The sequence below is a fragment of the Mustelus asterias genome, chromosome 17 (genome assembly GCF_964213995.1).
Source record: "Mustelus asterias chromosome 17, sMusAst1.hap1.1, whole genome shotgun sequence".
Lineage (NCBI taxonomy): Eukaryota > Metazoa > Chordata > Chondrichthyes > Carcharhiniformes > Triakidae > Mustelus > Mustelus asterias.
Genome location: NC_135817.1, coordinates 74,814,822 through 74,830,276, shown reverse-complemented (window position 1 = coordinate 74,830,276; position 15,455 = coordinate 74,814,822). Strand labels below are relative to the sequence as shown.

At 43.7% G+C, this 15,455-nt stretch overlaps 1 protein-coding gene across 1 annotated transcript in view; it reads left to right on the top strand.

Annotated features, from left to right (window-relative positions):
• Nucleotides 1-10,991, top strand: part of gtf2e1 (general transcription factor IIE, polypeptide 1, alpha) — a 69,930-nt gene extending 58,939 nt beyond the window's left edge. Inside the window, exons 5-6 of the mRNA XM_078232992.1 lie at nucleotides 3,976-4,208; nucleotides 6,566-10,991. Coding sequence (XP_078089118.1) covers nucleotides 3,976-4,208; nucleotides 6,566-6,981 — 649 coding nt within the window. The 3' untranslated portion in view covers nucleotides 6,982-10,991. The remainder of the gene's footprint in view (nucleotides 1-3,975; nucleotides 4,209-6,565) is intronic.
• The last annotated feature ends 4,464 nt before the right edge of the window (nucleotides 10,992-15,455 follow it).

The window sequence follows — 15,455 nt, the reverse complement described above, 5'->3', positions numbered from 1 at the left end:
GTGCAGGCAGGGCAGAGTGGAGGGTGCAGGCAGGGCAGAGTGGAGGGTGCAGGCAGGGCAGAGTGGAGGGTGCAGGCAGGGCAGAGTGGAGGGTGCGGGCAGGGCAGAGTGGAGGGTGCGGGCAGGGCAGAGTGGAGGGTGCGGGCAGGGCAGAGTGGAGGGTGCGGGCAGGGCAGAGTGGAGGGTGCGGGCAGGGCAGAGTGGAGGGTGCGGGCAGGGCAGAGTGGAGGGTGCGGGCAGGGCAGAGTGGAGGGTGCGGGCAGGGCAGAGTGGAGGGTGCGGGCAGGGCAGAGTGGAGGGTGCGGGCAGGGCAGAGTGGAGGGCGTGGGCAGGGCAGAGTGGAGGGGCAGAGTGGAGGGACAGAGTGGAGGGTGTGGGCAGGGCAGAGTGGAGGGTGTGGGCAGGGCAGAGTGGAGGGGCAGAGTGGAGGGTGTGGGCAGGGCAGAGTGGAGGGTGTGGGCAGGGCAGAGTGGAGGGACAGAGTGGAGGGTGCAGGCAGGGCAGAGTGGAGGGTGCGGGCAGGGCAGAGTGAAGGGTGTGGGCAGGGCAGAGTGAAGGGTGTGGGCAGGGCAGAGTGGAGGGACAGAGTGGAGGGTGTGGGCAGGGCAGAGTGGAGGGTGTGGGCAGGGCAGAGTGGAGGGACAGAGTGGAGGGTGCAGGCAGGGCAGAGTGAAGGGTGTGGGCAGGGCAGAGTGGAGGGACAGAGTGGAGGGTGTGGGCAGGGCAGAGTGGAGGGTGTGGGCAGGGCAGAGTGGAGGGACAGAGTGGAGGGTGTAGGCAGGGCAGAGTGGAGGGTGTGGGCAGGGCAGAGTGGAGGGATAGAATGGAGGTTGTGAGCAGGGCAGAGTGGAGGGGCAGAGTGGAGGGTGTGGGCAGGGCAGAGTGAAGGGACAGAGTGGAGGGACAGAGTGGAGCTATTCTGTAACCTAGTACCTGGTCAGAGCCTCATTTGGAAACACAAATTAAGATAGGACATCATGCAGAAGCAGGTAGGTGATTGGCTAGTGAGTATTCCCTTACCATCTATTCTAAACCAGGAAATTTCTATCAGCGAACACAAACATTTATTGCAGTCGTAATACCATAAGTACAAATGAAACTAGATGCATTAATTAAAATTTATTTTGGAAAATAATCAGTTAATGAGTTAATTATAATACAATAAATATGGTTCAGCCGGTGATGTGAAGCGACTGCAGAATGTGGGGGATGGTGGATGCCCAATGTGTTCCACGGGAGAATCGTGAGCGGTATCTGCAGTCTGAGGAACCTTGGTTCAGCTGCTGGCTAAGCTACAAACATTGCAATGGCTCAGGGAGGGGACAGGTTCTGGACACTTTGTTCCAGAAGGCAGTCAAACCTCTCGGGCTAGGTTCGTCTGATTTGTTCCATGTCAAGGACAGGAGTGTGTCAGACAGTTACGGGCATCAAAGTTGAGAAGCCTCAGCTTTTTCAATTATCCAACAGCTTGGAAGTTCTTGCAGTTTGTGTAAATGAAAGTGGGAGCTGAGGAGTGGATGAGCAAACTGAGCATTCAGTGTGGTATAGGAAGCCATTCAAGCAAGGAAGTAAATAGCAATGTAGTGGTAATAGAGAACAGTAGAGGCAGACGCAGTTCTCTGTAGCTGCGTTGCCTGCCCAGTGCCAAGGTTTATGATATCTACTCGGGGTTGGAGAACTTGCGATGGGAGGAGGATCCAGTTTCATGGACCACATTGTTACCATTGAAATAGCACCAGGAAAGGAGTTTTGCGTAGCAATTGTTTCAGCTAGGGGCTAAATTAGAAAGCAGACCTTCAAAGGTAATAATCCCTGAATTATTACCTGAGCCACAAGTTAATTGGTATAGGATAAATAGGTTTAGAGAGTTAAATGGGTGGCTCAGAGATTGGTGTTTGACAAATGGGTTTCAATTCATGGGGAACTAGCACCAATACTGGGGAAAGTGGGAGCTGTACCATTGGAGCTGTCTTCACCTGAACCATGCGGTGACCATTGTTTTGTCGTATAACTAGGTTTATGGAGCTTTAAACTAAATAATGAGGGTGAAGGATCATGTGAGGGAAGATGTGGTAAATTAAAGAGAAAGGATAAGACAAGATCACCAACAACATGTCCTGGTCTCCCCATGCCAACATTATCGTTAAGAATGCCTCTACTTTCTCAGAAGACTAAGGAAATTTGGCATGTCAGCTACGACTCTCACCAACTTTTACAGATGCACCATAGAAAGCATTCTTTCTGGTTGTATCACAGCTTGGTATGGTTCCTGCTTTGTCCAAGACCGCAAGGAACTACAAAAGGTTGTGAATGTAGCCCGATCCATCACGCAAACCAGCCTCCCATCTATTGACTCTGTCTACACTTCCCGCTGCCTCGGCAAAGCAGCCACCGTAATTAAGGACCCCACGCACCCCGGATATTCTCTCTTCCACATTCTTCCTTCAGGAAAAAGATACAAAAGTCTGAGGTCACGTACTAACCGACTCGAGAACAGCTTCTTCCCTGCTGCCATCAGACTTTTGAATGGACCTACCTCGCATTAAGTTGTTCTTTCTCTACACCCTAGCTATGACTGTAACACTACATTCTGCACTCTCTCATTTCCTTCTCTATGAACGGTATGCTTTGTCTATATAGTGCGCAAGAAACAATACTTTTCACTATGTACTATCACATGTGACAATAAATCAAATCAAAAAGAAAGCTAGGTAGCAATAGGAGTGATGACAATCAGAGCATGGCAGAAAGGACAGAACATACAAACTTAAGAGTGCAACAGCAGATAAAGCCAGAGTATGCAAACGTAGCAAAAGGACAGAACTCAAGTCTCTGAATCTCGATGCCTGTAGCATTCATAACAAAATAAAGAAATTGACAGCTCAAATAGATAAAAATATCTATGACCTGAACATGATTACAGAGATGTGGCTGCAAGTTGGCCATTGCCAAGAGCTGAATATCCAAGGGTACTTGTCATTTTGGAAGGGCAGGAAACTAGGAAAATGCAGTGGGGGTTTCTCTGTTAATTAAGGATGACATTGGTACAAATGTGAGGTGACCTTAGTTCTAAAGATCAATATGTAGAATCACTTTGGGTAGAGATCAGTAACAATGCTTTTAGGACAGGATATACTGAAATAATTGATGGGGGCTTGTGGGAAAGATACAACAATAAGCATGGATGATTTCTTTTCTCCAGGTTTCATCAGATTTTGGTATCTTGGTGAAAAAAGTTATGTGCACATTATCAATATTAATTAATGTGCGTGTGCGAAGTGTGATTGTAGTACACACAGGTCCCTGAACTTAATCATAATGCAAGGCTGTCAGAAGCAGCATTATAATTCAAATTCAGATAACATAAAAGAGGTTTTAATTAGTTCATGAGTGAACACTGCCAAAAAGGTGAAAATGGGCAAAAATCAGAACAGCCCGATTATTAAAGGCCTGAATTATTCAGAAATAGTTAAAAACTGAAAATGTGGAGCCTTTTTTCTGAGCTCAATATGACACATTAGCGAATGTGGACAGAAACTACAGCAGAACGATAACATTATTTTTCAAAGGTTTTCATGCTCAGTTTATGATACTGAAACAAAAGTCATAATCCATAGAATCCCTACAGTGTAGGAGGCAGCCATTCGGCCCATCAAGTCAGCACCAGCCACAATCCCACCCAGGTCGTATCCCTATTTACCCCGCTAATCCCACTAGCCTACGCGCCCGGGACACTAATGGGCAATTTAGCATGGCAAGTCAACCTAACCCGTACATCTTTGGACTGTGGGAGGAAACCAAAGGAAATCCACGCAGACACGGGGAGAAACTCCACTGACAGTGACCCAAGCCAGGAATCGAACCCGAGTCCCTGACGCTGAGCGGCAGCAGTGCTAACCACTGTGCCGCCCGTAATCCTGGACCGTTTTGTTGTATTTGTGACTGATGCTGATACTTACTGATTTTATTTTTCAGTCAACGGGCACTTGGTGCTGGCAGTGGAAACATGCACCTTCAAAAAGAATCGTGGGCAAACAGAGGGCCTACATATGAGGATCTCTACACGCAAAATGTCATCATCAACATGGAAGAACATAATATTCAGCATAAAGCTGTATCTGACGGGAAACCAACTAAGGAGAGACCAATCTGGATGAGGGAGAGCACTGTCCAAGGAGGCTTTAAAGACTTAGACAAAGTTCAGGAAGGTGAGTTTTCAGCTTGCGTTTGCCTATTTCTTTGATTTATTTACAAATTCAGCGAAGTAAGTTCCACCTCTACTGAAGTATCGAATTTGTCTTGTTCTAAAGAGTATCGCCTCTATTACCCAATTCTTTTAAATTTCTGTGCTGGTTCTTAGAGCTGCTTTACAAAAAGGAGTACAAATTATTTAAAGCTAAGGGTTTTCTGCTTTTGTGTTGCCAATGAGTGGATGAAGAAAAGGAATCCAGCTGCTTTGTTTATAATTATAGTTATTAAAAAGATAAAACATAATAACAGAGTCCATTAATTATACAGTTTTGTGCCCCGATGTCAGCTGTGGCTCAGTAGTGGCACACTTGCCTCTGAGTCAGAGGTTCAGTGCTAAGAGAGAGCTGCACGAGCGGTAATACTGTCTCTTAAATAAGACATTAAATTGAGATCCTGTCTGCCCTCGCTGTGGGCGTAAAAGATCCGGTGGCACTCTTTGGAACAAAGGAAAGTTCTCCTGGAGTTCTGGTCCATATTTATCCATCAACCAACATCACAAAAAAACTATTTGGTCTTTATCACATTGCTGTTTGTGGGAGCAAATATTTTGTGTTGAACGGCTGTTGCATTTCTAAAGTAAAGTGTATTTATTAGTCACAAGTAAGGCTGACATTAACATTGCAATGAAGTTACTGTGAAATTCCCCTAGTCGCCACACTCCGGCGCCTGTTCGGGTCAATGCACCGAACCAGCACGTCTCTCACACTGTGGGAGGAAACCGGAGCACCCGGAGGAAACCCACGCAGACATAGGGAGAACAAGCAAATTCCACACAGACAGTGACCGAAGCCGGGAATCGAACCCAGGTCCCTGGTGCTGTGAGACAGCAGTGCTAACCACTGTGCCGCCCCCAACATTACAACGGTTACAACATTACAACAGTGACTGCATTTTTGAAGTGTCATGAAAAAAAAGTTGTATTGCATTGAAATAGTGCCTTCCACAATCTTGGATGTCTTAAAACACTACAGTAAGTGAAATGAAGTCACTGTCGTAATATAAAGTAGTAATATAGGAAGCATGATAGACAATTTATATACAAACAACAATGTGATAATGACCAGAGAGATAAACTGTTTTGGTTGCATCAGTTGGGAGATAAAGGTTGAGCAGAACATTGAAGATAACTTCTTACTCTTAGAGATAGTGTGGCAGAAGCTTTTCTATCCATTTTCCGAGTGGGATTTGAACCCACAATCTTTTGACGCAGAGGCAAAGAGTGCTAACAACTGAGCCACAGCCGACAGTGAGGTTATGAAAGGCGCTGTGCAAGTGCGAACCTTTCTTTCAGTTTTCCTGTTGTAAACTTATTCCTTAAAAAGAATATAATCTGAATACAGCTGAACAACGATAATAGCAAATTAGAGACCTCCGAGCAGGTGCAGTCAATAGCTTATCCCAACTGCATTAATGAACTAATTAACTAGATCAATATTAGCTTGAGTTATAGAATTTTAAATTTCAAATCCTTTCATGAGGCTGAACTTCATCAGTGGCACAAAATAGTTTTAAGTTATGGACACAACTCGGCTGCTGTATCTCAGGAACATTCCAAGTCGCATTTTTTAAAAACATTTATTTAGAAGGTAAAAACAAGTTAAAATGCATAAAAAGTCTCAGCTAAAATAAACAGGGGAAAAATGAAATTCTCCTTTTAAAATGAAATGCTTATTTCAATGCTGTTTATTGTAATGATTTTTGTCAACTATATTTTTCTAATTGAGGTTGGCGTGGTTGATCTGTCATCTGTTATCTTGCTGCTGGTTATCGTGTGTGCACCTTGGAATGGCTTATTGACTTGAATAGAGCAGCACTTTAGACCCTCCTGGGAGAGTCTAATCCAGAACTCTGTAAACAGGTTGGGGGCACTGCTACATACTTGCTATGTGCTGATCTTTAAAGCATGTAAAGTTTTAAAGTTTTATTTATTAGTCACAAGTAAGGCTTACATTAACACTGCAATGAAGTTACTGTGAAATTCCCCTAGTCGCCACACTCCGGCACCTGTTCGGCTCAAGGCACCTAACCAGCACGTCTTTCAGAATGTGGGGGGAAACCGGAGCACCTGGAGGAAACCCACGCAGACACGGGGAGAAGGTGCAGACTCCGCACAAACAGTGACCCAAGCCAGCAATCAAACCCAGGTCCCTGGCGCTGTGAGGCAGCAGTGCTAATCACTGTGCCACCGTGCCAACCAGTAACAGCAGTAATCGTTCATTCAATCAGTTGCTATAGGAATAAATGAACTGTGTGGAAGTTTTTTTTTTTGGAAATCCAATTCTTTAACATTTCCCCACTCCTCTGTATATTATAGGTGACAATGATGTTGACTCATATCACGATCGTGAAGGAAAGGGAAATCCAATGGAAGCAAATGAAGAAGTCATGCAAACATTGCTCATCCATGAAAAGAAAAGTACATCTGCAACTGTGGCTGCAGCTGCTGCAATCCCAACTTCAAATGCCAGTGATTCAGAGAGTGACACCAGTGAGTCAGAAGATGAATCCCCTCGACCACAGGCAGCTGCAGCATCATTCCCAGTGGCAGCAGCAGAAGAGGATGAAGAGTTTGAAGAAGTGGAGGATGAGCCAACTGTGCTGGTAGCAGGACAGCCATATCCCTATAGCCAGGTCAGCCAATGTCTAGAGCTAGTGGCACAGATGACAGCCGAAGAGAAGGAAGCATACATTGCCATGGGGCAAAGAATGTTCCAGGAGATGTACGATTGACCATTGCCACAGCTCTTGAACAAAAGTCCTAATTATATACTTCCTATGGCTTTATCAGTCAGTGTTTCCACAATTTTAAGTGTGTCTGCCAAAACGTTAAAGAGACAGAATTCTTTTCACAACAAACAGGCTGATTTTAGAAGTATTTTAAGACAAAAGTATTATTTTTTAAGAGGCTAAGAAACTGCAGTACTCTCTGACTTTAAAGTTATGTATTTCATAGGTATTCTTGTTTTTAAATTGCATATTTCCTTCCTCTGGGTGGCAATAAAATGTACGAAACCCCTTTGCGCCAGCATAGTTAAATGAGGCTTGTTCAGCCAATAAGAAATGTGTTTTTCTGGATCGTGGAGTGGCCCCTGCCAAGGTGGAAATATGTCTGCCTTGTGCTCCATCTAACTGTACGGATAATCAATTGGCAAATTATAGGCGAGGAGCAGCGATGAGATTGAAGCTCAGAACCTGCTGGTTAGAAATCAGTTGCTTATTCACTCGAACTACGAGGCCCAGTAGCACTGTATATTTGTCTGGTGGTACAGAATATGTATCCGGTTCTTTTTGAAGAAAAATGGTTTGTTTTGGCATTTGGAACAAACGTGCCTGAGAGCAAGGGGACCTGTATTAAAAAAAAAAGGATGAGCTATGTCACTGTAAAGGAACTGATACTTGGTTGTTCCACTAATGTATGCATTCATCCTGATGGTTGTGGGGTAAGAAAATGGTGGTTGATGGTGCTGGTAAAGATATTTCTTAACGATTGATCAATCGATTGACCAACCCAATTGCGTCTACGGTTCAACATCTCTCTGCCACACAGAACAGAAATGTTCCAGGTTGAATTTCCAATTTGTGTTGAGTTAATTGACCTTGGCTGGAGCAATAAGAAGGATTCTTGATTAGCTCCAGAGCCCCAGTTCAGTTAACTGAAAATCTGCAAAATTCCTGCTTCTGATCACAATTGCGTTGTCCCTACTGAAATTCCAAATGTCTGGACAAGTGAGGATTAGGATCAGATGTAATGTCATCTGTGGTCAGACAGCTGCTAGTGTTCTGTGTCGAATTGTGGATGCTTACGTGAGGTAGCAGTAGATATCTGTCACCCTGGAATTCTACCCAGCAGAAGTCATTGCCTTCAGGAAGGGAGCAGAGGAAAATTTGACAGAGAGGAATCGATCACACCATTTGCTTAAATCTAAACAAAATTAGTAGCTTTTTATCTGAAATAAAAATATTTTAAGTGTAATCATTATAGAGCAATGCAGTTTTAAAATGAGCTGGATAAGTGCCAAACCATTGTGACTCTGTGTTTATAAGCATCAGGGACAGAGCTTAAATATACTGACTGTACGAGTGAGTGATCTTCAGATGTGTTTTGCTGCCTTAGGCCAGCTAAGGTTTTGAAAAGGTTCGGTAAAGTTTTATTTTCTTAGTAGCTGTGCAGCAGAAGATTAATGTGAAGTTTTTAATAGCCGTAATATAATCAGATTTCAACACTGCACTCTAAACAGAAAATGCTGGAAATACTCAGCAGGTCAGACTCCATCTTTGTTTCAGATTTCCAACATCTGCAGTATTTTAGTTCTGTTTTAGCTATCTAATACATCATGTGTTAGAGAAAGCGAAATCTGCAGCTTGACCGTCACTTGTGTGTGTTCCCTCATGCTTTTCACTTAATTCAGGCTCAGTGTAACATTAAGTCCTTTCTTAAATTATTCTAGCCCAATACCACTTCCGCCATCTCACTGTGTAATCTTCTTTTTCAGTATCAGACATGCACTGTAATTGGTGACCTGCAGTTTGGTTTTGCAGTCAGATTAATGTGTTACAGCCTGTAAAAAGTGATGGGAATGTCTCATCGACTCTTAACCTTTCCACCTGTACAATTCTACACAGAGGTTTGAGTGAAACACTTAGAAGATGATGGAAATATACACAATGGAAAACTAGAGCATGCATTTGCCAAGTCAGAACTATTACATTAACATTGAAAACGGTTAAAGCTTTTCTAACAGCAGAGGAGTTGGTGTATCATAAAGAGTATTGCCTCATCGTGAAATGTATTTTTATTACAATGTTTATCTGCCCACTGAATACTTGAGATTGATTACAATGTTGTAATCCAATTCAGAAGCCTCAGGGTTGCAACTGAACTGAGTGTGATCCTGGAGTAGCAATATAACCTGAATCTTGGAAATAAGCCTTCAAATTCACTCCCTGCTGTCTGTTTTTGTGTCATCTAACCTAAACAGTTTAATTTGTGTTTGTGATATTAGGTCATGTTCTGTCGCTGGTGATGGACTGTGTCTTATGCATGGTGGTCATAAAAGAACATTGATGCCACTACTATAGGTTTTGGTGGTTGATTGCAAGGAAATGCTCTGTTCTGATCTTACAAAAGATCACACCTTTGTAATGAACTGTATGTTGCTCTTTCCAGGCATGGAAGAGCCACTGTATGGTGTTGTGAGTAATGCAATATTTATTCTACACGTGTCTTACAGTGACTGTGAATTGCAGACAGCTGTTTTGGTCTCCATTTTCCATGCAGTTAAGTATCAGATCTGGAGGGTGACATTCAATCTGCTCCCTTTAGATCAACAGCTTAAGTTAAATTATCTAACAATTCCATTTCTTTTGCACAAAATAGCCACTGTTTCGTTTATGCATATTTAATTGATTCTTACTGAAAATTAGATTTCCACTATTGACATTCATAGGATAAATCACTTTCAAGGTTCTTTCACTGCACAAGTGTGAAAAGGTACCTGAAAACAAATGCTTGAGTTTATTGGGACTACTCTATTCTAATGTTACACTATGAGCAGGAGAGTCATCCTTAACGCCCAAAGGGAATAAAAACTGCGTTGAATGTTATTTTAAATTTGCAGGTTATGAAGATTATTCACTGATCAATGTCTCCGAGTTACATTTTTGAGAGGAAGGAATCTAGCCAAGGGAAAAATCTGTTGGATGCTGGAAAATGTATGGCACTTAATTTCTCCAGCCTTCTGGAGTTATTTAGATACTTTACTAGCAGCATCCAGTGGCAACCATCAAGTACTGCGGTGATGTGTTCATTCCTGTAATGGGGTTTGCGTAAGTTGCTACCCGTCACATAAAGCCAATTGAAAGACATTTTCTTGTTTCTTGCGCACTATTGCAATAAAAATTGGCCCCAGTCCCTTGCATGCAGTATACAATGACCAATTAAAGCATTTTATTGTACAGTGCTCTCAAATGAATAAAAAAAATAACCAACTGCTTTTAAGGTGGTGTGGGAAAACGTCTTTCTTCCTAGCTGATAGGGTTGGAAAAGTACAACTTCTACAACGTTCAGCCCACACCAATGAAAGTACCTTTTCATGCTCAAATAAAAAAAAACAGAACGTGTTAGAAATGCTCATCAGGTCAGGCTGCATCTATGGAGGGAAAAACGGAATTAACATTTCAGATCGATGCACCTTTCATCTCTCTCTCTCTCTCTCTCAAAGATGCCTTCCCTATTATTCTCAAATGCAGCATTATAGAGAGATGAATCAATTTCAATTGTGCTTAATCTCATGCATATATCCAAAAGTACAGTAAAATTACCTGAGCTTTCAGATATCTCTACTCCCTGTTGGAGCACAGCCCAAAAGATTTATTCTGATATGATTCTTGTGTGTACGCGTGTGTATATAAAGCACACAAAAATGTTGTTTGCAACTGTACAAGATTAAAGGAGAGAGAAAAATGCTGTACATTAGCATACAAGTTCTCGAGCAGAAAATAAAGAAAGGGACTCGTTTGGGAGAAAGAGACAACATTCGAACTTCACCGAATCCCCAAACTCTGTAAATTTTAACTTTGTTCAGCTTTCACAAAAGTGGTAAATTATCCACAATTAGAATTAAAATTGTGCTGTTTGAAAAGAATATTCTTCTTAGAAACCAAACCCAAACCAGTGTCTTTTCCATTTAGTGCTTTTTATTCAGTTTTATTTGCTAATATTTGAAAATAAAAGTTTTGCAATGATAAATGTGTCAGTAATTATTTTGGATGTAAACTCCTTTCAAGTGTCTCGCTTTGCTGAATTGTATCAGTTACCAAGTAACACGAGTTTTAATAAATTCCATAATCTACAAATAGAAATAGAGGTAGGGGAGAAGGACATATTGAGCAAATTGGATTATTATCTAAATGGAAAGAAATTACAACATACTGCTGTGCAGAGGGACCTGGGGGTCCTTGTGCATGAGACACAAAAACCCAGTCTGCAGGTGATCAAGAAGGCAAATGGGATGTTGGCCTATATCGCAAGGGGGTTAGAATATAAAAGCAGAGATGTCTTGCTGCATCTGTACAGGGCATTGGTGAGGCCGCAGCTGGAATACTGTGTGCAGTATTGGTCCCCTTATTTGAGGAAGGATATATTGGCCTTGGAGGGAGTGCAGAGAAGGTTCACCAGGTTGATGGCAGAGATGAGGGGTGTTGATTATGAGGAGAGACTGAGCAGATTGGGTTTGTATTCGTTGGAATTTAGAAGGCTGAGGGGGGATCTTATAGAGACCTATAAGATAATGAAGGGGCTGGATAGGGTAGAGATGGAGAGATTCTTTCCACTTAGAAAGTAAACTAGAACTAGAGGGCACAGCCTCAAAATAAAGGGGGGTCAGTTTAGGACAGAGTTGAGGAGGAACTTCTTCTCTCAGAGGGTGGTGAATCTCTGGAATTCTCTGTCCACTGAAGTGGTGGAGGCTACCTCGTTGAATATGTTTAAATCACGGATAGATGGATTCCTGATTGGTAAGGGAAGTAGGGGTTATAGGGATCAGGCGGGTAAGTGGAACTGATCTACTTCAGATCAGCCATGATCTTATTGAATGGCGGGGCAGGCTCGAGGGGCTAGATGGCCTACTCCTGCTCCTATTTCTTATGTTCTTATGAGCCGAGAAAATCTTATAGCCACAGTAATGGGGAATGGTAAAGGCTTCTTATGAACACATTAGGTAAAAGAATAATCTCAGAAGTGAATTCATAGAAATCATAGAATCTCTACAGTACAGAAGGAGGCCATTTGGCCCCCATCGAGTCTGTACCGACCGCAATCCCACCCAAGCCCTATTCCCGCAACCGCATGCATTTACTCTGCTAATCCCCCTTACACTAGGGTCAATTTAACATGGCCAATCAACCTAACCCGCGCTCTTTGGAAGGAAACTGGAGCACCTGGAGGAAACCCATGCAGACATGGGAAGAACATGCAAACTGCACACAGACAGTGGCCCGCGACTGGAATTGAACCTGAAACCCTGGCGCTGTGAGGCAGCAGTGCTAACCACTGCTACCGTACTGCCCTATTGGGTGGTCAGAAATGAGTAAAGTGAAATTATAGTCAATAATGAAATAGAGGAGTTTCCTTAATAATACTTTGTCTCAATATTGATAGGAGAGAGAAATAAATCGTGATGGATTAATTAATTTAATTAATTAAATCTGTGGAAGCCAGGTCATTGAGTGTCTTTAAGACAGAGATTGATATGTTCTTGATTAATAAGGGGATATGGGGTAAGGCAGGAGAATGGGGATGAGAAAAATATCAGCCATGATTGAATGGCAGAGCAGACTTGATGGGCCAAGTGGCCTAATTCTGCTCCTATGTCTTATGGCTCGTGGCTAAGGAAGTAGGACATTAGCTGATGCAAGAAGGAGCAGAAAACTGATACAAACAGGAGCAAATGAAATGCAGCTCAAGAACTGAAGGAGGTTAGTGAGGAGGTGGCAGAGAGACTAATTTTACCTCTCGAGGCACTGGGGTCACAGAGTTCCAGCTCACCCTTTGTGCCCAGACGAGATGCCCCTGAATAGGCTACTCACCTCTCTTGGTTATGCAGTGGTCTCTCCCTGACTCCCAGAGGAGGGAGATCAAGGTGCTTTGTTCCCGCCTCACTTGAACACTGTTGTGTAGAACCCAGAGTGATGGATTACAGGTCTGAGCAGATATCCAGCAGCCACTGAGTATTCTGCTGGACCTTGTTCTCCATGGCAGAAGCATCCACTCATGCCGGAGACTTGGCAGAACTCATGGCTTGAATAACTCCTCAACCGTACAGCCTCTGGCATCTCCACCAGATGTTCCCTTGCCTGTTTCTGCATCTCTCAACTGTTTCCAGAGGGCCATCGTCAGCATGGGGCTACGCGAGGTCCAGGTCTTCAACAGCCCTCTGATTATCAGGGACTTCAAACTGTCACACGCTCCATTAGCTGCTGCAAAGTAGCTGTGGTGGGTTCACCAGGTTGTGACCCCAAGCCTGTTTGCAAGCATGCTCCAACAGTGGCCATCCCTGCATTGGTGGAGCATACAGGTAGCATGATGATACATTCTCGGTGTTCCACGTCACTGTACTCCAAGCTGGAGTGCTGCGTTGCTGCCAATTGCAATTGACTTTTTTTCTGATCGCAATGATTTGAAGTGGAGAACACAAAATTAGTTTTGGGAAAAAGGCATTTCTGCTTTCCAGCACAATCACACATGTCTCCTGTAAGCCCACTTCTCGATGCAGGTTGGAGACATCTTCACTCTGTTATCTTTGATATTTTGGCCTTGCAACTGAGCATCCACCCTGTTCCCTGACCAGGCAGGCAGAAAGATTGATTGAATAGTACCTCAATGTAAAGCAAACCCCTTTAAGAGCATGCAGGCCTATGATAGTTCTAGTCTCTGGTAAGTGGTTGACACTCTGGCAACGGGTACAACTTACACAGTTCCCACATATTCCATCCACATGTTCCATCTGGTGCTGAGCCCTAGAAGCCATACTCATACCTCTCCCCTCACATATTTACATTGATTGATGTCATCACAAATATGACTTTGCAGTGACTACGCCCTGTCACTTAGCCTTTTTCGGGCATTTGGACCCAGTTTCACTTGTGGACTTCATTGCTGTTCACCTCCGCCACCATCTAAAAAGTAAAGTTAAAAAGTTTATTTATTAATCACAAGTAGGCTTACATTCACACTGCAATGAAGTTACTGTGAAATCCCCTAGTGGCCACATTCCAGCGCCTGTTCGGGAACACTAAGGGAGAATTTAGCATAGCCAATGCACCTAACCTCCACATCTTTGGACTGTGGGAAGAAACCCACACAGACACAGGGAGAACATGCAGACTCCACACAGTGACCCAAGCCAGGAATCGAACCCAGGCCCCTGGTGCTGTGAAGCAGCAGTGCTAACCACTGTGCTGCCCACCTCCATCCAGGCCACCTTAGTCAGGCAGATGGGTTGCCTGCTGCTATTGCTGGGAAACATGACCTCCTTTTGTTCCTGATCAGCCTGAAGTAGAATAAGGGGGCGAGGTGGGGGGCGGTGTTAGATCAGCAATTAGCAACAGCAGCTGTATTTTCCAAAAACACAGCCAGACTGCTGCTGGATTGCAGGGAATGTATTCCTGTTTGGGTGTCTTTTAAATATGGAACCTTGACCTCCAACCCCATGAGGAAACAGCAGGGTTATTGGCTCTCCCACTCAACCCTGCGCATGATTGGCCAGGCTCTTGGTTCTGAATCTGTAATTGGCTGGCTGCTACATGACTGTGTGTGGCCAGCTGTCCAGTCTCTCGGTAGAAGTCCTGCCACCCATCACTGAGACACTCAACATAGCCACAAGACTCTGCCCTATGTTTCTTTTGTTTGGTGTTTATAATTAAGATGCTAAATGATGCTATATGGACCATTGAATAATAATTGTTCCTTTCTAACTCAAATGAATTTTAAGATATTGGAAGTCCTTGATTTTTCGAGGAACTTAAGATTAATATTGATAACATTTTTTATCTCTGCTATATTAATTGAGTAAGAAGTCTCACAACACCAGGTTAAAGTCCAACAGGTTTATTTGGTAGCAAAAGCCACTAGCTTTCGGAGCGCTGCTCCTTCGTCAGGTAAGTGGGAGTTCTGTTCACAAACTCAATTTACAAAATAACGGTTGGAATGCGAATCTTTACAGGTAACCAAGTCTTAAAGGTACAGACAATGTGAGTGGAGAGAGGGTTAAGCACAGGTTAAAGAGATGTGTATTGTCTCCAGCCAGGACAGTTAGTGAGATTTTGCAAGCCCAGGCAAGTCGTGGGGGTTACAGATAGTGTGACATGAACCCAAGATCCCGGTTGAGGCCGTCCTCATGTGTGCGGAACTTGGCTATCAGTCTCTGCTCAGCGACTCTACATTGTCGTGTGTCGTGAAGGCCACCTTGGAGAACGCCTACCCGAAGATCAGAGGCCGAATGCCCGTGACCGCTGAAGTGTTCCCCAACAGGAAGAGAACACTCTTGCCTGGTGATTGTCGAGCGGTGTTCATTCGTCCGTTGTTGTAGCATCTGCATGGTCTCCCCAATGTACCATGCCTCGGGACATCCTTTCCTGCAGCGTATCAGGTAGACAACGTTGGCCGAGTTGCAAGAGTATGTACCGTGTACCTGGTGAATGGTGTT